The sequence below is a fragment of the Lepidochelys kempii genome, chromosome 19 (assembly GCF_965140265.1).
Source record: "Lepidochelys kempii isolate rLepKem1 chromosome 19, rLepKem1.hap2, whole genome shotgun sequence".
Classification (NCBI taxonomy): domain Eukaryota; kingdom Metazoa; phylum Chordata; order Testudines; family Cheloniidae; genus Lepidochelys; species Lepidochelys kempii.
Window position 1 is genome coordinate 15,987,275 of NC_133274.1, and position 23,523 is coordinate 16,010,797.

Sequence of the window (23,523 nt, forward strand, 5' to 3'; positions counted from 1 at the left end):
GATGAAGTGAGCTGTAGCTCACGAAAGCTCATGCTCAAATAAATTGGTTAGTCTCTAAGGTGCCACAAGTACTCCTTTTCTTTCTATAATTAGTATTATGCAGTTGGGACGCTGCATCGCCAGTTAGTCATGCCAAGGCCTCCTGAGAGACCATCCCGAAAGCTGGTGCAGTCAGGCTGGGAAAGGATGAGTGTGTACAATGCCTGACAACAAAGCCATTGCTACCTACATGTGGGTCCGATCCTGATTGCACTGACCCTGGTGTAAATCAGGAGTGACTCCACTGAGGTCCCTGGAGTTACAATGCTGATCCCCTAGTGTCAGGGAGATCAGAATCAGGCCCCCATGGTAGGAAGAAAGAAACATGAAAATGCAAAAAAACAACCAGCTGCTCTCTTTACAAATCTACAGCATCTTAACTCCCCCAGCAGAGCCAGTGCCTGCTCCCCTGCACGACTGCCCCCTCTTCTAGGGGACCCGCAAATGCTTCCTTCCCCTGGAATTGATGTGCTCTCTTTGGATAGCTTGCTCCATTGAGACCCCAACCAGCCTGCAGGGAAAGACATTCCAGTAGCATTGCCTGGATACTGCTCCCACTTTCACCTTTGGTCCATGACCTCTTCCTAATATCTCCAAGAGCTCCTTGGCCTCGGGCCAGCCCTTTCCTTTCCATGTCTCCATGGCATCTTTGTCTTCTTTTCTCCCATTTACAGTGGCAAGAGCTGGCTGGTCTTTGTTTGTAACTCATCCGCACTCAACACTTCTGTCTCTGTCTCAGCATTTTTCTTGTGACCGGATTTGTGCCTTTTGCCAGAACTAGACTCACTCTCTTGTCTAGTGACTTATGTACTGTCAGGGAAACGCTTGTTCCTATAGATCCTCCAGGCTTCTCTGGATGCACAGCTCAAAATCTCATGTGTCTTTGATTTGGGTGCACTGGCTAACAAAGAGCAAATTCATCACAGTCATTATTCACTCCCAAAGTCGTATTGCTCCTTTGTCGTCTCCCAGCCTGCTTCATTTTGCATAATGTCTTTCATAGCACATGCATGCAAAAGGACTTCCCAGAGGATAAATAACCGAGTGTCAGAGTGAAAGGGTAGATACTAGCTGAGGAAGAGACAAGGGGGCTGGGAAGGGGGGAGGAGGTCTTCCAAAGAGATGATAGGGTGAAAAGATGTTCCAGATGCTAAGACTGACTCATTCAAAGGAACTAAACTGCAGTGTTTCTGGATTTAGTTGGAACTTGAGGCCTCGTCTACACTAGAAAATTAGGTTGGTTTAACTACCTCAGTCAACGGTGTGAAAAATCCACACCCCTGAGTGGAGTAATTATGCCGACCTAAATCCCCGTGCAGACAGCACTAGGCGATGGTCGGAGTCTTCAGCCAACCTAGCTACTGCCTCTTGAGGAGGCGGAGTCCCTACGCCAGCAGGAGAATCCCTGCTGTTGGGGTAGCTAGCGTCTTGCCATGGCAGAGCTGCTGCCACGGAGGAGCTATGCCACTGTGGCAACTTCCATGCAGACAAGCCCTCAGAGTTAACACCCTACCCACATAAACCAGGAGCAAGGGACCGAGAGGGAGCTGTAAGATCGAAGAGGCGGAGCATGGAGACAGAGGGTTTTAGGTGAGACCAGCCCAGCACACCTTAGCTGGGGACAATTCACAGGACTTCACTCAGGGCTGTTTTGTTCATCTGCCTTTGCCTTGAAGAAGTGGCATCATTTTAGGTTCCTGAGCCTGAACAGACGTTCTTGTCTACTGCTGGAAATGGCCCACCTTGATTATCACTACAAAAGGTTCCCCCTTTCTCCTGCGCTCCTGCTGGTACTAGCTCACCTTACCTGATCACTCTCCTTACAGTGTGTATGGGAACACCCATTGTTTCATGTTCTCTGTGTATATAAAGCTCCCCACTGTATTTTCCACTGAATGCATCCGATGAAGTGAGCTGTAGCTCACGAAAGCTTATGCTCAAATAAATGGGTTAGTCTCTAAGGTGCCACAAGTCCTCCTGTTCTTTTTGTGAATACAGATTAACAGGGCTGCTACTCTGAAACCTGAGCCTGAATAGTTTCCAGAGACTTTGCACAGGAAAGTCAGGGCAAGTTTGCTGGGTTTAAATTTAGCTCAGTAACCACCTGAAGATCTTTGGACAGTGAGTAATGAGCTCAGCCAGACTCCTGAGGAGTGTAAATGAGCAACAAGACACTGCAGCTGAGAGCAGTTTCCCAGCCAGCCAGATTTAGGGTGTCAGAGACTTTGTTTGACTGAGGAATTCGCTCCCAGAAAGCAAACGGAACATGGGAACGGGGCATCAGAAAGGGAGGGTTCTTGAGGCCCCACAGCCCTGCAGAAAGCTGCCCTGTCCCCTCTGGCTTCGGGGTCAGATTCTGTCACTCTTACTCCCATAGCCTGGGCACCTGCAGCTCCCATTGACTTTGGATGGAGCTGGGGGCGCTCAGCACCTCTGAAAATCAGGCCAGCGAAGGATGAAATTCCCCACTGTGCAGAGAGCCCGCACAAGGTCTAGGCACCGCTTTGGAGGCGCTGCGCTAAGCGGTTCCTTGTGTTGGCCCTCTTCAGAGGGACGTACTTCACCCACCGAGTAGCACCATACGCCACGAGTAAGACTTTACTCCCTGTGAGGAGACAAAGAAGCTGTTCAGCATGGTCCTAGATCAGGGTCGGCACCCGACGGCACGGGTGGCAAAGACGGCACACGAGCCGATGTTTAATGGCACACGGGGCAGGGTGAAGAAGCTTGGTCCTGCTGGCTGCTGCTGCCGGGCAGGCAAGTTCCCCCTCCCCCACCTCTTCCCCCACTGGGGTCCTGCCCCTCCTCCTCTCCCTTCTCCCCTGCCTCTTCCCCCAACCTGCTGGGGTCCTGCCCCTCCTCCTCTCCCTCCTCCCCTGCCTCTTCCCCCAGCCTGCTGGGGTCCTGCCCCTCCTCCTCTCCCCTCTCCCCCGCCTCTTCCCCCAGCGTGCTGGGTCCCTGCCCCTCCCCCGCCTCTTCCCCCAACCTGCTGGGGTCCTGCCCCTCCTCCTCTCCCCCCCAGCCTCTTCCCCCCCTCCCCGTGCTGGGGTCCTGCCACTCCCCCTCTGCCACCCATCAGCTGCTGGCCCTTGCAGGGGAGGGGGAGAAGCGGAGCCGCAGCACGCCCACTCGCTGCTCCAGGGAGGAGGTGGAGACTACGTGGGGACCGGGCCTTGGGGAAGGGGGTGGAATCAGGACATATCCCCTCCAGCCCCCTGCTGTGAGCACCCCCATGACCCCAGCAGCCCTCCCCAGTCCCCTGCTCTGACCCCTGCACCTCCGCACACACCCCTGCCCCCCTCTCACACACAGCCAGTTCTCTGCCCTGACCCCTGCACCCCCATGACCCCAGCCCTGACTCCAGCACCCCCACATACCCAGCCCCCCCACAACCCAGCCCTGATTCCAGCACCCTCCCCACATACCAGTCCCCCCACAATCCCAGCCCTGACTCCTGCACCCTCCTCACACGTCCCCTGCCCTGACTTCTGCACCCGTCACACATACCCAACCCTCTGCCCTGACCCCAGCACCCCCACACATACCCAGCCCCCGCATCCCATGCCCTGACTCTTGCACTCCACATTCCCGCCCCCACCCTGAGCACCAAACAGGAGCCCCTGCACCCCTCGCACCAAATGGGAGCTGTCCAGGTAAGCACTCCACACCCAAACCTCCTGCCCCAACCCTGAGCCCCCTCCCTCATTCTAGCTCCTGGCCAGACCCTGCACCCCAAGCCCCAGCCTGCTCCTTCACCCCCAGTCCTGTGCTCAGTGCACTCCCACCCTCACTCAGTGCAGAGAGAGAGGAAGAGAATGGGCTAGAACAGGGAGAAGGTATGTGGGCAGGCCGGGAACCCGGAGTGGCAGCGGGCAGAGTGGAGCTGGCAGCCGGGACCCTGGCTGGCAGGAGCTGGCGGATGGAACCCCAGTTTGGGGAACACTGCCAATCTCGGGTTCTGGCTGCCAGCCCCTTGCCAGCCAGGGCCCCTCTCAGGCCGCTGCCGGCCTAGGTGAACGGAACCCCAGGCTGGCAGTGGGCTGAGTGGGCCGGCAGCGTAAGATCAGCATTTTAATTTAATTTTAAATGAAGCTTCTTAAATGTTTTGAAAACCTTGTTTAATAGTTTAATAGACTTATAGAGAGAGACCCTCTACAAAACGTTAAAATGTATGACTGGCATGCAAAACCTTAAATTGAAGTGAATAAATGAAGATTCGGCACACCACTTCTGAAAGGTTGCTGACCCCTGTCCTAGATGCAAACAAAGGAAAATTTAGACTGAATGTTAGAGAAAACGCCCTCCTTTTGCAAGCTGCAGAATAGGGTGCGCACATGTCCCACGGTACAGCCTGCCGGTTAGGGTGCTGCATTAGGATGTAGAGGTTTGAGGCAGCTGGGCCAAATCGGCAGCCCGAGGCAGTTCTCAGAAATCTGCTGCCTTAGGCTGCAGCTTAAAAGTTGGGGGTGGGGAGGTGAGGGGTGCAAACTAAGGTTGTGGGGACAACTTCTGCCCCTTTCCTCCCCATAGTAAATGACTCCCCTGCTCCCCTCTAGGCACCTAACTTAAAGGGCTGGGCTTTCAGTGTCCCAGTGGGAGCTGCTGAGTGCTTTTGAAAATCTGGCTCTACAATGGGATTTTTCAGAATCCTAAGGAACCTAGGGGAGTCAGGAACCTCAAATCCCATTGAAACTCCATGACAGTGGGGTGCCTTACTCCCTTAGGGCCCTTTCACCACCCTTGTGATTTCACAGGTCCCAAGTAAAATCCCTCCTGCTGCTGACCCACCTGGGGATGCAGCGTTACTGAGTGGGTGACAGTAACGGTTAAGCTGTTTCCTTTTGGCAGATGGGAACCCCCTCACCAAGGTCAAGGGAGCCCCAGGCTGGAGCACTCTCCTGCCAGAGCAGTGCTGAACTAGACAAACAGGGGCAATCAGTTATGTCTGGGCATCTCTCTGCCAGAAGACACTGATGGAGGGAGTTTAGAGAAAAGCAGCACAGATTATATGGGGAAGTGGTGAAGGGCCTGGTTATAAGGAGAAATTCATGTCTAGCTTGGCTAAGCAATGACGTGTTACAGGAGGTGCGGGGGTGGGGAATGTTAAAAGTCACCAAAGACCTGAAGGATGTGAACGTCGAGGGAGAAGAAGAGTTATTCTGGCTAGTGCAAGAGCGTGTAACTAGGAGCTGGGGGGGAACCAAGAAAGGGAAAAGTTAAGATAATGAACATGCAAACAGCCCTGGCAGTGAGATTTGTCAGGGCGTGGAATGGTCGTCTGAAGGGAAGGGGCAGAAGAACCATTTTTCAATAAGACTGCAGGACGGGGTGCTTTTGCAGGCAAGGCAATGCCTTGCAATGCAGGAGACCTGAGCTGAATTTCTGTCTTTGCCCTGAGTTACTGTGAGACCTTAGGGAAGTTACTTTGTCTCTCAGTTTCCTATCTGTACAGTGGGGTTAGTAAAACCCTCCTCTCTGTCATAGATGTTGGGCGATGCTCGGCAGGAAGGCAACAAGGGCTGTGTACATATCTAGTTTGGTTTGGTGGAGAGCACTGCAGTAAATGTGCAAAAGGGAACAGTGCTGCTTTGGCAGAGTCACGGACTAGATGGGATTTATCGCTCTTTCATCTCTAAGCTCTGTGACTTTTTTTTAAGCCACAGATTCTCCTCTCTAGTTCAAGGGGAAGCTGCAGTTTAGCATTTCAACAGGACATGCTACGCTTATAGCCCTTTTCATCAGTAGGTCTCAAAGTGCCTTACAAAGGAGGTCACCATAATTATACCCTTTTTACAGGTGGGAAAACTGAGGCACAGAGCAGTGACTTCACATGCCCTAGGCCACCCAGCTGGCCAGTGGCAGAGTCCCAGTCCAGTACTCTAGCCAGTAGGACATATTGCCTCATTTAACACCCTGCTTTTACCTTCAGATATATCTGTTGCCTCAGGTGAGATTTTTTTATTACCCCTCCATGAATTTCATCTTGCGGATTACTCTGGAGTCTCCTTCTTTGTTAATCAGACAACTCTGGACACTGCAGCTCCTAGGTTTTTGTTTGCACAAAGCAGTTTTCCAGCTTGCTCGGAGTGACTCTCATTAGTCACCATTAGCAGAGTCTGCATTCTTCTCCCAGCGCTGTCAGAATCCGCCTCTCCTCCCCATCCTTCCTGGTTTCTCTGAAGCCATCAGTCCTACCCCTGTTTTGACACCTGCTCATTATTCACCAATATCAGTTAAGGCAGACGCTGCGCCAGATTCTTGGGAATAGGAACCTGCTTATAGGGCTCCCAGTTCCCTAACAAAGGACCTCTGGCTTCAAACCACCCCAGCTTCTTCTTATTACTGTTTGAATTGCAGTAGCAATAGAGGCCCTAGCCAAGACCAGGGCCCCATTGTGCTAGGTGCTGTATAGACAGGCAGTGAGTGATGGTCCCTGCCCTGAAGAGTTTACAACCTAAATAGACAAAGAACTGTTAAAGAATTAAAGGAGAGGGATAGAATTAATGCCCATCAACCTGGTTCTATGGAAAATAGTCTTGTCAAACATACCTGATTGCATTCGTTGAGATTACTGTTTCGGCCGATAGAGGTAACTGTGTAGCTGTAACATACTTAGATTTTTCTAAGGTGTTTGAATTACTGCCACGTGACATTCTAATTACAAAAATTAGCATGATACAATATCAATTAAGCACATGTTAAATGGATTGAGAACTGCATAACTGACAGATCTCAAAAAGCAATTGTCAGTGGGAATCATCACTGAATGGGGGCCTTCTTAGCATCTGCACCTGACATAAGAGCTAATGTGAACACAGGCAGTGCAGAAAAAGGGTAAAACACCCCAATATAAATATAGTGGGTTCCAGTTCTTCAAGCCTCAGATAATAGGGACTGCAGGGAATTGATTTCATGGAATACACTTAATAGGGTTTTAAAACCCTTTTAAATGGAAACCTTTCAAGCCCTTGTACTGGGTAAGAGGGGCAGATAGAAGCTGAGGCCAAGAATTTAAAAGATGAGTGTCTAAAGTTTGCCTGTATAGTCTATAATCGGGTGAATAAAATGCTTTGTTCACAAAACAAATAATGAACATCGCTCTGAAGGTCAGTTGCTGACATAGCAACAATCAAACCTATTTGATGTCTGGAAGTCTGAACAAGAGAATAGAAATAAAAAGCTTCAGAATTTGCAGTTTAGTTTATGCTCAGGCTTATGCAGAACATAACCAAAGAGATGCTGTATCTGTATGTGTGTGCATTATTTACAGATTTCTAGTGTAATAGCGACTAGGGTGAGACCTTCACGGTGGACTGATTATCCCACAGCTGACTAATAACACCTAGCTCTTATACTGTACTTTTTATCCATAGATCTCAAAGCGCTTTACAAAGGACATCAGTATCATTTGCGCCATTTCACAGATGGGAAAACGAAAGCACAGGGTGGGGACATGACTTCCCAAAGTCACCCAGCAGGTGGCGTTTCTTCTGCTTCATCAGGTGCTGGCCACTGTTGGAGAGAAGATGCTGAACTAAATGGACCTCAGGTCTTATCCATTCTGGAAATGCCTATGAAAAATCCACAGGTCCCTGAGGTTTCACAGGGTGCCCATTTTACATGCTGGTTCTCCACATTCCTCATCCAGTCCCCCAGTTTTGGATGTTTCATTGCATTCCTCGTCTGTTTGGCAGGCTGTTCTCCTGGGCTGTAGCCATTCATGGAGGAGAGCTGTTCATTGATAGTTTTTCACTGATTTTTTTTTTCAGCTGCAGAGGCCACATGAAAACCCATACTTCTGTGGTTAAAGCTGTTTAGTTACATTGGGACACATCGTGGCCACATTTGGATATCTAAGAAATTAATTCTACTGTACAGGGAGATGGGGAAACCATCTTCCTAGAGTACATTGTTCCCCAGCGATCTCATTTCTTTAGGGCTCTGCCTGTTCTTACCTTGGGAGAAGTTTTCCATGGATCAGTCATACAACCAACTCTTACAGGGTTTCCCCATCCTAGAGTTTCTCCATGTACTTTCATTGCTTTCCTAGGAGTATGGAGGAGAATGTGGAAATCTGCATTTGACTGGGTCACATAACAACCTCATCATCATACTAACTGTTACCCCTTTTTGATTGGAACAGTTTGCCAATTTTGGAGGCCCTGCGAGTTGTTTCCATTAGGAGGAGAAATGGACGATATGAATCAGGTATTTCTCTGATGCAATCTTGTTTATTTACAAAGAATGTGCAAAGACCTGCTTTCCTGAGCACAGTAGGAATTAAACAGAAGATGGTTTCCTTGTTCAGAGTTCCACACCTCTTTTCAGCTAGCACTCAGCCCCAAAGCTTTCTCTCTAGGTTTTTTTTATGAGCCATGCTCCCAGCACTTGTTCCGTTTATTCCTTAGCATTCTGCTCCTTCTCGGTGTCTGTTTCTGTGTTGCTTCTTGCTGCTTCTCTTTCTTTCTCTCACACACAGACACACTGCTCCAATCCAATCACTCCCCTGTCCCAGCGTTTGTTAGCAGATCACAGTGGAACCCCCTTGGGCTGCCTAGCTCGGCTCCTAGTCTAGCCTTGCACATGGCTTTGTTTTGGGCAGGGGCCCCTATTATTTCAGTTACCTATTCCATGAACAAATTCAATTGCTTCTTACATTTATTCTGGATGAAAGGCAGCTCTTCCGCCCACTGGCTCCAATGAGTTTTAACCCCACTCATAACACACCAGTACTTAAGACTGACATAGTCCTAAACACCTTAACAGCAGCACTTCATAAACATTAACCAGTTAAGCCTTATAACACCTCTCTGAGGTATTTTCCCCATTGTACTCATGGGTAAAATGGGGAAGCTGAGGCTCGGGAGAGCTTTAGGCTAGATTTTAAGGAACTGAGCTGTTTATTAGTGGAAGCAATTTTGGTTACCTACATTATCAACATCTCTGCCTGGGGGCGCTCAGGGTATGTCTACACTGCAATAAAACACAGGTGGCTGGCCTGGGCTAGCTGACTTGGGCTCCCGGGACTCTGGCTCCAGGGCTACAAAATCACAGTGTCTATGGCTGGGCTTGGACTGGAGCCTGGGTGCTGAGACCCCATGAGCAGGGAGCATCCTCTACACTGTATTTTTACACCTCTGCAGCCTGGCCCTGAGTCAGGTGACCCAGGCCAGCTGTAGGTGTTTTACTGCAGGGTGGAGGTTCCCTCATGCACCTAGGTGTGCCAGAGCCCAGCGTGACTATCCCGCTTTATCCTGCTGTAACTAAAGCGGAGTAGACGTGGGCTGTAAGTGAGCGAGGCCGTGTGTGCCCAGGACTCACAGCCAGGGTTGAACGGGGATCCTGCCCTTTGATTAGCCCCGGCCCCCCTGCCATCACGGACTCCTTTGCTGCCACATGCAAAATGCACCATCCCGGGGGGATGCTGAGGGGAGCCCTGGCCAGCTCGGAGGGGGAGCGGGGCATTGCACGCCCCAGGCTCTGGCACAGAGCGGGCTGGTCTCTGGAGGCTGCAGGCACCCAGGGGCCGGGGAATGTGGCCGCCCTTCGCCTCCAGCGGGTGCGTGGCCAGCGGCCAGCCCAGGGACCCCGCGCCAGCCCCGCCCGGCCCATGCGTGACTCAGGCCGGCGGGCCAGGTGCTGGGCGGGCGGGGCCCGGCGGAACGAGCCGAGCGCAGGGGCGGAAGGGGCCGGAGAGCGGCCGAGCGCCGGGAACATTGTAACCCCGGGAGCCGGCTGGAGCGGGGCTTGCTGCGCCCGGAGCGTCCTGCGCCATGGGAGCCTGCCTGGGGGTCTGCTCCCTGCTGAGCTGCGTGAGTGCCCCGCTCCGGGCAGCGCCCTCTCCGGCGTGCCCCGCCGCCCGCTCCCCTCTGCCCTTTCTCCGGGGTGCTTCTCTCGATCTGGTCTGCTCCCGCCAGCCTTCTGGGTCCCTCTTCTTCCATCCCCTTTTCGTTCTCTGTTTCCCCCGTCCCACTTTTCCTATCCCCCTCTCCCCTGCTGATTGTCTCTCTCTGCTCCTTTCTTTCCCTCCGAGTTCCCTTTGTTCCCGAGGGCGAAGATCTGCCTTTTTGCAGGGGCTCAGATTTGTTCTTCTCTTCCCCCCCTGAAATTGACTCTGTCCCGCTAAGCCTTGTTACCTGCGCCTCGCTGGCTGTAACCCTCTCTTGAGTTGCTTTTTGTTCTCTGTTGAAATATAAAGAGTTATCTGGAAGTTTGATATTTTTTTTCTTTAATAAATGAATGTGTTCTCCACTTCTCTTCTAGACAAAATGCTTCAATCACTATAATTTCTTAAAGAGAACAGGAGGACTTGTGGCACCTTAGAGACTAACCAATTTCTTAGTCATCTTTCCAACCTCCGAAACCTTCAAATAAAGCCAACAGTGTAAATTAGGGGAGTGAGGTCAGAAGGAAGTCCATGTATCACCATATGTTGTGCAACATAAAAACTTGTGTGGGAGCTTTTTTGTATCTCTAAATATTTCTAAAGTGTCTAAAATATTTATTGCAAAACTTGATCATGGTATTTAATTTCCTGTCTACAAATTCTTTGCAAATTTTGGATTCTCCCAATCTCCCTAAACTTAAAAGCCGGAGTGTATAAAATAATACAGAACTGTGTATGGCTTATTGTTAAAGTGACTAGTTAGTTGTTACTCAAAGCTTGCACATAGATATACACACACATACGCACACTTGGTTTTAAAATGAGAGAGGACTGTATAGCCAGTTAGAGTAATTTGCATGAAATTTGTTTCTTGTTCTTTCAAAGCCAGAAACTGCTTGTGTTTGTGGCATGCATCTTTTGTGACTGTTTGAGACAAACCTCAAGGAAGTTCTTTATCAAGAAAGACTGTGTGGTTTTATGGCTTAAAGCAGCAGTGTAATGTTTTTACATGTTGACATTTTAAAACAAAATTGCAGATTTTGTTAAGGCAAATAAAACCATGAGGTGTAAGGAGGCAGGACCCAATCCTGCGAACACAAGAATGAGTACTCCCAATGGGACAACTCTCATGACCTCGGGTTTGCAGGATCAGACTCGAAATTGGTAAATGTGGCACTAGCATAAATTCTTCACAACAGAAAGTAAAGAACTCTTAAAAGGTAAAACACCCTTCCACTTCTCAGATAGCCAAAAAGAATCCCCTAACCCAGTGGTTCCCAACGCGGACCAATGCCATGGCGCCCACCAGGGCATTTTTGTGCGCCCACAGGACACCATGCCGTGGAAATGCCACCGCCAAGCGTGGCCACCGGAGAACCGCCCACCGAAATGCTGCCGAGAATATGCTATTCCCACAGAAAGGTTGGGGACCGCTGCCCTAAACATTACTAGTTTTTTTTCTTTAATGTAGGTATTTTAGTTAGATCAAGCTAAAATAAGTAATGTTTGTCTATTAAATACCAGGGCTTTATCAGTTTTTAGTTTTCTTTCAAACTGTGCCATGTGTAATTTTAATGTGTGGGAGGGTCTTCTAGACTTTTGGGGTAATGTTTGGGAGTTTTCTTTAGCAACACTGTCATCTGATCCAGGCTTTCAGTGGCGTGTCCTATCTTCCTAGTCAAATGTTTCCAGTGCTTCAGACCTGTCTATGATAGGCACAGTAGTAGGGTGAAAATGCTTAGGAGCTTGAAAACACACACACTATATATATATATATATATATATATATATATATATATATATATATATATATATATATACAAAATATATGTACAAATGTGCTCTGAATCTTCTTTCTCATCTGAAGAAGTGTTTTTTTACCCATGAAAGCTTATGCCCAAATAAATCTGTTAGTCTTTAAGGTGCCACCAGAATCCTTGTTGTTTTTGTGGATACAGACTAACACGGCTACCCCCCCTCCCCCGATACCTCTTTCTCATTGAATCACACGTGCTTTTGCAATCAACTCACACCCTCCTTGTGTGTGAAAGCACCAAGATATTATTAAAGGGACCTACCCAAGATGGAAGTTTAAACACCAGTTTGTTTTCCTCTAAACACACCTCTATGTGATTACCTGTTGGAAGGAGGCCAATGTAAATTAACTTCAGAACAGGATCACCAGGGCCTACTTGTAGCCGCCAGGCCTAGTAATTATTGCAACACAACTGAGAGTCGTATCAGGTGGCCGATACTGGCTGGAACTGAGATGGTTTCACAACCTGACAAAATGCTCCAAAGGCAGTTGCAACAAGTGGCCTGCAGCCTCCTGCGTTAGGGTGTTTAAAGCTCAGTTTGTATGATTGTGAACAATGTTTGGAGGCCTCAGGTAGGAAATGTATTGCAGACTCTAGCTGAACGTTCTGTGTGCACGTATGTAAGTGCCAGATAATCAGTCTGTGGTCTGAGAGCATGTGCTGGCAGTTTGCAACCCCCGTTCTGGTTTTCTCCCCCAAAAGCCAGAGGGTCATTCTGGGGGCAGCCTGGAGGCTGGGATTGTGGTCACTGTGGCAGATCCGCAGGTAGCAGAAATGGTTGTATTTCCATTGACGTCAGTGGCGCTGTGGCGGTTGACACCAGCTGAGGATCTGTTCTTTTATGGTTACGCATGCGGGCCCCTCACCAAGTGACAGGAACGATGCAACCTCCCTGGCACAGATTATTTGTGCTGCTGGTGGAAATAATCCATGTGGAGGCTGATCCTCTTACCAGCCGGGATCTAGTTCTGTACTATGGTATGTGAGCACATAGCTGTGAGCCTATTTTTACACAGTGCACCAGAATTTGGCCCCCAGTGTCAGGTTCCGTAATATGACAAAACACATTAGCTGCTCAGTTTCATTTTTGTCTTAAAGCAACCCTTCCTCCCAGTCTTCTGGAGGATGCACTGGTGAGGGGGGAGAGATGTGTGTAATGAGTGGGTTCAGCAGGCTTAGGTGAAGTGGTTATGGCCAAGCTTCTTCTGTCTAGAAAGTTTTTAAATTGCAAGCACATGTGAGAATGGAACTGGATAAGTCCCTGGAGGATAGGTCCATCAGTGGCTAGTAGCCAGGATGGGCAGGGGTGCAACCCCATGCTCTGAGTGTTGCTAGCCTCTGTTTGTCAGAAGCTGGGGGTGGATGACAGGGGATGAATCACTTGATGATTGCCTGTTCCGTTCATTCCCTCTGAAGCATCTGGCCATTTTTGGAAGACAGGATACTGGACGAGATGGACCATTGGTCTGACCCAGTATGGCCATTCTTATGTTCTCTCTTAAAGTGCAGTAGCCTGCTCTGTGAACGAGGAAAGGTATGGTAAGATATCAAAGAGACCACAGTGCCCAAGGATTCAGTATTACACTGGAGATTAATGATATTTAATACAAAAAAACTGTTAATGCAACACTATAAAGCAGTGGCTCTCAACCTTTCCAGACTACTGCACCCCTTTCAGGAGTCTGATTTATCTTGTCTACCCCCAAGTTTCATCTCATTTAAAAACTACTTGCTTACAAAATTAGACATAAAAATACAAGTGTCACAGCACACTCGCATTGAAAAATTGCTGAGTTTCTCATTTTTACCCTATAATTGCAAAATAAACCAATTGGAATATAAATATTGTACTTACATTTCAGTGTATAGTAGATAGAGCAGTATAAACAAGTCATTGTCTGCATGAAATTTTAGTTTGTACTGACTTTGCTAGTGCTTTTTATGTAGCCTGTTTTAAAACTAGGTAAAATTCTAGATGAGTTGATGTACCCCCTGGAAGACCTCTGCATTCTCCTACGGGTACACGTACCCCTAGTTGAGAACCACTGCTATAGAGCACCCAGAATTTAACCAATAGGTAATGAATAGTCATGACAGAGAATTTAAAATTAGACTCTCTACTCAGTATATGCAAAGTTCTGGTATACTCAACCACTGTAATATTGTTTACATTCTTGTAGATGTTAAATGTTATGCCTTTGCCAACCACATTATAATTATTTTGCAGGTCACTTTTTAAATTCAGAATGAGAACTATAACTTGAGTTTCCTGACTTTTGTGCCTGTTGATTCTTGGCAGTAATGCTGCACTTTTGGGGGAGATGGGTAATTTAATTTCTTAAGGGTTTTAAAAAGGAAGAACATGAGTGGCCACTGAAATAAATGTTTATAGATCACAGCATACTTTGGTCTGTAAGGAAAGTAATGTCTGGCACATGTGTCACATGTTAACTTCCTTTATGCAACTTCTTTAAATAACTTTTCTTTTTCAAGCTTAGTAGATCACACATTCCGTAGCGAGAAGACGGTGAATAACGTTTTTGACCGAAAAATCACTGTTTCTGGGCTATCCAACAGGAAGAAACAGCTGCATAAACTTTCAGCCCAGAAGTTTTGTTTGAAACTGGTCCGCTGGAAACGGGAACGAAAGTACAGTCTCGGCTGTGAATGTAGCTTTGCTGTCAGGACTGATGTCTCCCAGGCGTATGATGGTAGCATTGCCCTGCAGTCTGGTGCTGATAGTAAGCTGCACAGCACTCTTAACTGTTCCATTCTCAGGCGATGTCTTCCCTACTAAAGAGTCTGTCGCTGTGGGATAACTTAACTGGTGTTGGCTATCCTGCTATAAAATCCTAAGTGGAAGCTACACACCTGTAGTGCCTTCCACGAGGTCAGCCCTGTACCTGGCCCGCAGATGACCTCACCTGCCTCACAGGAAGTCTCCACTAGGTTTTTACAATGGGGTCGCTAACATAGTGAAGATGAAACATTGGAGTCTGATCTGGCTGGACTTCAGTTGGGCTACTTGTGTCAGTAAAGTGAGCAGGACTTGGGCCTTTGTCTTGAAAGAGTCTCTCTCTCTGAAGCTGCTCAGCATGCCACAGCCTGTTCATATTGTAGGTGTCTGTGACTCCCTTTCCCCCTCACGGAATAACTTTCTAGCTAGATTTCAGAGTAACAGCCGTGTTAGTCTGTATTCACAAAAAGAAAAGGAGTACTTGTGGCACCTTAGAGACTAACCAATTTATTTGAGCATGAGCTTTCGTGAGCTACAGCTCACTTCTGAAGTGAGCTGTAGCTCACGAAAGCTCATGCTCAAATAAATTGGTTAGTTTCTAAGGTGCCACAAATACTCCTTTTCTTTTTTCTAGCTAGAGACATTCCCCCGCCACCAAGTTTGCTCTGGGGGCAGTCTGCTGAAATGAAGCCAGCTGTATTTATTTTGCTACTTCTGCCCTGCTAGTGTGAGGGAAGTGAGCTAAACCCAGAGGTAAAACTCGACTGGGTAGAGATTCTATTTTAAAATAACAAATCTCTAGACGCCCTGGCTTTAACGCCTTTAAAGTCTCCGTCTGCTCTCAGATGATACACAAAGCTGAGTGACTTTGCAGGTGGGTTCACTTAAGAAACAATTTATTCAGCTGCTGCTCTCTCTGGAGCTGAACCACTAAATTCTGACACTTGTACCAACTGGCTTATACTTAATTGGATCCTCCTTCACCCCTGTATAAAATCTGCTTGACTTCACCAGCACCTCACCCCCCCAGTAGTTCACACCATGCAGGGTCGGCATATACGAGATTATAGGATCTTTTTGCATTTCTCCATAGATGTGCTGGTACATGGATTTTAAAGACAGACTGGTAACATGTTTGAAAAACGTTTTTCACATTAAACCTGAAGACTAATTGGTGCATTGTTAGGCTCCATTACTTAGTTAGAACTCTTGGGCATAAGCTGTGTGGTGGTGTTTCCTGGTCCCCTTGAAACATTTCTGAAGAAGAGTTCTTGGCAGGTTTTGAGCATGTGCTATGACATATGCTCCTGGAAAATCCTGTGTATTTTTGCCTCTCTATTAGAATCATAGAATATCAGGGTTGGACGGGACCCCAGAAGGTCATCTAGTCCAACCCCCTGCTCAAAGCAGGACCGATCCCCAATTAAATCATCCCAGCCAGGGCTTTGTCAAGCCTGACCTTAAAAACCTCTAAGGAGGAAGATTCCACCACCTCCCTAGGTAACCCATTCCAGTGCTTCACCACCCTCCTAGTGAAAAAGCTTTTCCTAATATCCAACCTAAACCTCCCCCGCTGCAACTTGAGACCATTACTCCTTGTTCTGTCGTCTGCTACCACTGAGAACAGTCGAGAGCCATCCTCTTTGGAACCCCCTTTCAGGTAGTTGAAAGCAGCTATCAAATCCCCCCTCATTCTTCTCTTCCGCAGACTAAACAATCCCAGTTCCCTCAGCCTCTCCTCATAAATCATGTGCTCCAGCCCCCTACTCATTTTTGTTGCCCTCCGCTGGACGTTTTCCAATTTTTCCACATCCTTCTTGTAGTGTGGGGCCCAAAACTGGACACAGTACTCCAGTTGTTTTTAACACTCTCCAAAAATATTGTGGATGTATTTTTTTCCCTTGAGGATAACAGAAATGTAGTGAGGAACTCAAAACAGCTGTATTTAATTTTTTAATTAGCATTTGCTCCCAGTATACTTCCTTTGGAATCAATAACAATCTATACGTTTAACATCCTGCTGCCCAGGCACGTCCGAAACTGCTTATGGCCCCAACCAAGCAAAGCACTGATGTGCATGCTTAACTTTGGTCTTGCACTCTTGTGATTGTTTTGGTTAGTGTGAAGCCCCAGATGCTTGAAAAGTCACTGCATGAGAACCCCAACTGTCTTTTAAAAATGAAAAGTAAGTATCTAGCTCTCATAGTTGTGGAGAAAAGCCTGAAAATGTGAATCAAGTGTGCCCTAAAGGCTCAGACAGCAAAAACAATAAAGATCTCATATTTTTTTAGGCCCTACACTTTAAAAACAAACAAACAAACAAAAAAATAAATCTTAGGATTGAAATGCACAGGACTATTTGTGCTTAAGGATAAGCATGTGCTTAAGTACACTGCTGGATCAGGGCCTACATTAGTCAGTAGCAATAAATCAGAAAATACCCAAGGAAATTACTAAGAAGTTAAATAGAGAAGCATTGCTTTGTTTGAAATACTTTCTTGCATAAACTGCAAGTTTTCCGATGTTTGCATTATCAAAACCAAACAATAGCTGTTTAAAAATTGGAAGCAATTGACAATGCCCTCCCTCTCCCAGCAAACATTAATTTGCATCTTTCTCCCACACAAATGATCCCAACAGAGCTGAACTGAACATGTCTTCTGTATGTTCGGGGTAGCGATGCTGTCATTTCCAGGGAGTGGCATTTCGCTAATGTGAGCTCCTTGTCACTGGCTTGTTAGAGGGATCAGATCAAAAATATTGTAGGCTCAAGATGAACTCTGGCCTTACATGTTCCAAATTGACTAACAATTATTTGTGCCCAACTTGACACCTTAAGGAGATCTCATTTTCAGAAACCGTTGAGCACTTGCCCCTTCTAAGGTGTCTTGTGTCTGGCACTCAAAACCCCTGTTCTTTTGAGAATTGAGGCCTTTGTGTGTCTAAGTAAGTAAATTCTCAGTGAGCAGGTGGACTATATGGTCAAGAGTCATAAGATCTCTGGCAATATTAGATGATTCTCTAATTTGATGTTTGCATAATTTTTAATTCAGGTGACCTGTGAAGTGGGGCAAAAGTGGGTTTAGTCCATTTTTGCTTTTTAATTAGATACACAAAAAAGTCTGAAAATAGTTTTTTTCCCCTTTCTCTTGTGGGTGTGGGTGGTTCTGTTTGGTTGTTATGTTAGAAATTCAGATGGTGTCAATCCTGTTTTTCCTGTTACTCTGTAAATGCCTGGGGGATCAGTAGCATTATTATGTCACAAATGCCCTGGAAGTGAAACTGTAGCCACTTCTGTACATCATAAAAAAAACAAACAAACAAACAAGCCCTAATCTTTCCATATTAGGTTGTCCTTATTGGTGGAACTGTTGATCCTTATTGATGTATGGTCTGGCTATTGTCCGACTCGTGGACATAGCAAGGCTATTTGCTTTGTTACTGCTCCAGGGCCTTGCTTTAGCAGCATAAGATGGTGTTACGTTCTGTGCAGAGAAGTGTTGGGAGGGTGTTACCAGCAGCAGTTATGTTGTAATTCAGTTTCACTAATTCTAACATACTGGTTTCCTGGCTATTTTTATCCCCAAATATGGATGTAACATCACTTGGATGTGTCATGCAATCCCCGAGTACGGTTGTACTGTGCCCGTATCACACAGCAGGAGCAGGACATGTCCACTAGGGTGAAGGGTGGAAAATAGTTTCTCTTCTAGCCCCTTGTTTTCAGATACTCATAATTCTCCAAAACATACAGTTTTAGGACTGAAATTTTCCGTGGCTGATCTCTGACCATAGAATCATAGAATCTCAGGGTTGGAAGGGACCTCAGGAGGTCATCTAGTCCAACCCCCTGCTCAAAGCAGGACCAATCCCCAATTAAATCATCCCAGCCAGGGCTTTGTCAAGCCTGACCTTAAAAACTTCTAAGGAAGGAGATTCTACCACCTCCCTAGGTAACGCATTCCAGTGTTTCACCACCCTCCTAGTGAAAAAGTTTTTCCTAATATCCAACCTAAACCTCCCCCACTGCAACTTGAGACCATTACTCCTTGTCCTGTCCTCTTCTACCACTGAGAATAGTCTAGAACCATCCTCTCTGGAACCACCTCTCAGGTAGTTGAAAGCAGCTATCAAATCCCCCCTCATTCTTCTCTTCTGCAGACTAAACAATCCCAGTTCCCTCAGCCTCTCCTCATAAGTCATGTGTTCCAGACCCCTAATCATTTTTGTTGCCCTTCGCTGGACTCTCTCCAATTTATCCACATCCTTCTTGTAGTGTGGGGCCCAAAACTGGACACAGTACTCCCAGATGAGGCCTCACCAATGTCGAATAGAGGAGAACGATCACGTCCCTCAATCTGCTCGTTATGCCCCTACTTATACATCCCAAAATGACATTGGCCTTCTTGGCAGCAAGGGCACACTGCTGACTCATATCCAGCTTCTCATCCACTGTCACCCCTAGGTCCTTTTCTGCAGAACTGCTGCCTAGCCATTAGGTCCCTAGTCTGTAGCTGTGCATTGGGTTCTTCCGTCCTAAGTGCAGGACCCTGCACTTATCCTTATTGAACCTCATCAGATTTCTTTTGGCCCAATCCTTCAATTTGTCTAGGTCCCTCTGTATCCTATCCCTGCCCTCCAGCGTATCTACCACTCCTCCCAGTTTAGTATCATCCGCAAATTTGCCGAGAGTGCAATCCACACCATCCTCCAGATCATTTATGAAGATATTGAACAAAACCGGCCCCAGGACCGACCCCTGGGGCACTCCACTTGACACCGGCTGCCAACTAGACATGAAGCCATTGATCACTACCCGTTGAGACCGACAATCTAGCCAACTTTCTACCCACCTTATAGTGCATTCAGCCAGCCCATACTTCTTTAACTTGCTGACCAAAGGAGAGTGAGATTGTTTTGAAGCAGAAAATGGGAGAAACAATATTTGTGTTACTGCCTTTAAAAAAAAAAATCACAACTTTTGTTTTTACCCATTTAAACTATAGGAAAACTGTATGAAATTTTAAAATTGAAATTTGGCCTGGAAACAGTGAGAATTAGCATGGTCCAGTGGACTGAGTCTATTCCTAGTTCTCTCACTTGGGCAAACCACTTAATCTCTCTGTGTCTCAATTTCCTAATCTGTAAAAGGGTTGGTACTCAGCTTTTTTTGAGCTCTGTGGATGACAAGCGCTGGATAAGAGCCAGCTGTTAGTATTAGAGTATGATCTTGATTTGGAAAAAAGTTTTGATTTGCCAAAGTTATGGGCACTGGGCAAATCATGTATGAAGTTATACATGGGAGAGATTTTCCTTAGCAATTTAGCTCGTGTACACTGCCATGTTTTGGTCTCTGCGCTGGGACAGAATTTGACAACCTTAAACACCCTTAAGCTCAAAATTACAGCAGTGACTTTTCATTCCTCATACTTGTCTTAATGTTCAGCTCTTGATTAAAAGACAAGGTCATTTTTTTTGATTCCCTTGCTTCTTCCAGAAGTTTTGAGCATGTGTCAGTCAACTAAGGGTGGTATCTTTCTCCTCCATGGTAACTTAACCTTTTCTTCATGGACGTGCTGTCCTAACAAGGACCTACTGCTTGTGTTAGCTTCCTTCCAGATGGGGTAGTGATCGCTGCTTAGGGAGTCATAGATAACAGAAACTAATGCTTTCTATTTTTTTATTTTGCTTTTTTCTTAAATCCTCTTGTTATTTCTCCTGCTTTAAAAAACAAACCCTTCGAACGTTCCATACAAATGAGCCACATTCAGAGAGCAATCAAGTTGCACAATGCAGGATTGAAAAAGCCAGGAAGTCAGAAAGTTAGAGTAAGACGAACACGCAACTTTAGCTCTTCCCCCTTGTGCGCGTGCAGGGTCACGCTGCCTACTTTAATACAGTACTGACCGTTTTTGCCTAAAAATGTGCAATTTAGTACCCTTTTAACTCCTGACCAAGTGAAAAGTCTCTAAGGGGCCACACGTCCTCCTTTTCTTTTTGCGGAGACAGACGAACCCGGCGGCGGCTCTGAAACCTGCCACTGACCAAGTGAAGTGAGGCCTCAGTATCAGCTCCGGGAGGCATTTCTTGTCTGTAACGTGATTACTCTTGGACACCACTCGGACCAGTCCAAAGTTTCAGGCACCAATAGGCAGAACCCTGTTGATTTGGGTGAATATTGGGAAAGCCACTTCTGCATAATGAGAAGTTTAAAACTAGGCAGGTAAATCGTGGCTGTAATATGAAAGGTTGGGTAACGGAGCCCAGCTGAGGTAAACACATGTAAGCGGGGGAACAGGCCCGCTATTGTGGGGAACTTTCCTGGCTTCTGCACTACCCCGGTGAAGTGGGCTAGCGAAAGGATCCGAGTCCTCGCTCCCACTTCCTTTATCCAGTGGCCTCCCTGCCCTTGAGGACTCCCCTTCCACTCTCCTGCCTGGCAGAGTCCTCGCAACCCCAACAAGGACGGGCCCAGGATTCCCGGGGGGCTCGACCCCCAACCCTGCTGCGGTCACCTAGGACAGGGGCTAGGGTGTCCCCACTCCGGGGTACTCTCTCTGCACTGGGCACTTCTCTGACCCACTGACCATTACATACAAGTTAAAGCAAATGAAAGTTATTTAATCAACAATTAATTTTTTTTAAAAAAAAGGGAAAATGGGAAAGGTTGAAGGAAACACATCACCCTGCTCTGTGGCAGGGAATGTCACAAACAGTGTCTCTGGAGTGTCAGGGCAGTTCACAATCTGTTCCTTGTAAGTCCCAGGCCTCCTGCTCAGGCCCTGGCCGTGCTGCAGGGCTGCTGTAGGTTGGACACTTGCTCTGGCGGTGGCTACAGGCTCTAGGTGGCAGGGCCCTTCTTCCCAGCTTTGCCCCCGCCCGCTCAGGGTTACCAGTCCCCCTCCGAGTCTGGCCTGCAGAGCCTCCTGGCTGAGGGGTCTCCCTGTGCTGGGCCTACTGCCCAGGGTCCCCCTCGCTCTCCCCAGCTGCTCACCGCACCCAGCTCCAGACGGCTCCAGCCCCAGCTACACCACTCGGTCTCTGCCCTGCTGCTGCTGCTCTGCCTCCAGCTCCCTGGGCTGCTTCTCTGGCCCCTCTGGCTCTGGTTGCTGCAGCTCTGCTCCCAGGACAGGTCTGCTCTGCAGGCTGCTTCCGTGACTCTGCTCCCAGCACTGACCTGCTTCCTGGGCTGCTTTTCTGGCCCCTCTAGCTCTGGTTGCTGCAGCTCTGCTCCCAGGGCAAGTCTGCTCTCTCTGGGCTGTGCCTCTGGCTTTGGGGCTGCAGCTCTGCTCCCAGGACAGGGTCTGCTCTCTCTGGGCTGCTTTTCTGGTCCCTCGGGATCTGGCCCAGCTCTGCTCCCCAGCACAGCTCGGGCCCTTGCTTTCTCCTTAGCTCGGCCCCACTCTGTCTGACCCAGGCAATTCCAGCTCACACAGAGGACGGGACCTCCCTGGCCTCCTGACTCCCTGATTAGCCTGCCCGCCCTGTCATTCAGGCTGACCTGGAGCATTGGCCTCTCCCCATTGTTCCTGGGGGCTGTCAGTCTCAGGGTCCTGATTCCCCATCGACCTTCCCCCTTTTAGTACTGGGAGCTAGCAACAGTCCTCTTACGCACAGAAGCGTGCGACTCTGCAAAGAAACTCCAAAGAAGAGAACTTCCTTTCCCAGCCTCTGTCAAGCAGCAGTCAGTCTGTCATGCTAGGGGTTTTACGGGTTCACTTTTCGCCCCACAAAAATGCTAAAATTTAAATCCACTTTCAATTCCTGTAACATTCCCCCCCATGACTTAACTTCAAATGCTCTTTTTTCCTTTATGCAGCTTGTCATATGACATATACACACTCCTCTCCAGGAGGCCTCTTCAGTTGTGTAACCTGAACAAGACAGTATTTCCACCTCCCATATTACACTAGAGGCTGTCACGCTGTCTGGAGTGGCTCATGACTCTGAGTGCCTACCACAGGGCAGACACCCCAAATCAGTAGTGTTGTCAGGGTTCCCTCCCACTCTGAACTCTGGGGTACAGATGTGGGGACCCTCATGAAAGACCCCCTAAGCTTATATTCCACCAGTTTAGGTTTAAAACTTCCCCAAGGCACAAATTTCTTCCCTTGTCCTTGGACGGTATTGCTGCCACCACCAAGTGATTTAAACAAACATGCAAGGAGGGGCCACTTGGAGCCCTATCCCCCCCCCCCCAAAATATCCCCCCAAGCCCCTTCACCCCATTTACTGGAGAGACTTGAGAATAAAATACCAACCAAATAGGTTAACAAGGTGAGCACAGACCAGACCCTTGGGTTTTTAGGACACTAAAAACCAATCAGGTTCTTAAAAGAAGAACTTTGTTATAAAAAAAAAATAAAGTAAAAGAAGCACCTCTGTAAAATCAGGATGGAAGGTAATTTTTTATAGGCTAATAAAAAGATTTAAAACACAGAGGATTCCCCTCTAGGCTCAAGTTCAAAGTTACAAAACAGAAATAAGGCATAGGGAAAATTCACAAGCTAAAACAAAAGAGAATCTAATGCATTTCCTTGCTATTACTTACAATTTCTGTAAGTTTAGATGTATCGTTTCAGTAGGAGCTGAATTACCTGCTTGGTCTCTCTCTTTGTCTCAAGAGGGAACACACAGAGAGCCCAAACAAAACCTCCCCCACCCCCCCAGATTTGAAAGTATCTTCTTTCCCCATTGGTCCTTTTGGTCAGGTGCCAACTAGGTTAATGGAACTGATTAACCTCTTACAGGTAAAGGAGGGATTTTATGCTACCCTTAGCTGTATGTTTATGACAGGTGTGTTCTGGAATTAGATTTCACCAAGCCGGTAACAAATGTGATTTCCTGGATTACCATAACCGTCTTACCATGGAGTCACAGACATTCCCCTTAGATTCTCCTGTCTATCTTGTCACCAATACAAACTGGATTTAGTGATAAATGTTCACTTACCCAAAAAAACACATCAGGTTCAGGTTGCTTCCGGTCCCAAGAGACCAGTCATTTACCCCCAGATGAGTTGGTGCCCTGGATCTTACCCCAAA

The 23,523-nt window shown here is 47.5% G+C and overlaps 1 protein-coding gene across 2 annotated transcripts in view; it reads left to right on the top strand.

Annotated features, from left to right (window-relative positions):
• Nucleotides 1–9,690: 9,690 nt before the first annotated feature.
• SERINC2 (serine incorporator 2) overlaps nt 9,691–23,523 on the top strand; it is a 31,255-nt gene continuing 17,422 nt past the window's right edge. Inside the window, exons 1-2 of one of the 2 annotated variants that reach the window (XM_073317595.1) lie at nt 9,698–9,851; nt 14,320–14,483. In XM_073317595.1, the coding sequence (XP_073173696.1) occupies nt 14,433–14,483 (51 nt within the window). In that variant the 5' untranslated portion in view covers nt 9,698–9,851; nt 14,320–14,432. Of the gene's footprint in view, nt 9,852–14,319; nt 14,484–23,523 lie in introns of both variants that reach the window. The other variant, XM_073317597.1, reaches the window with a different exon arrangement.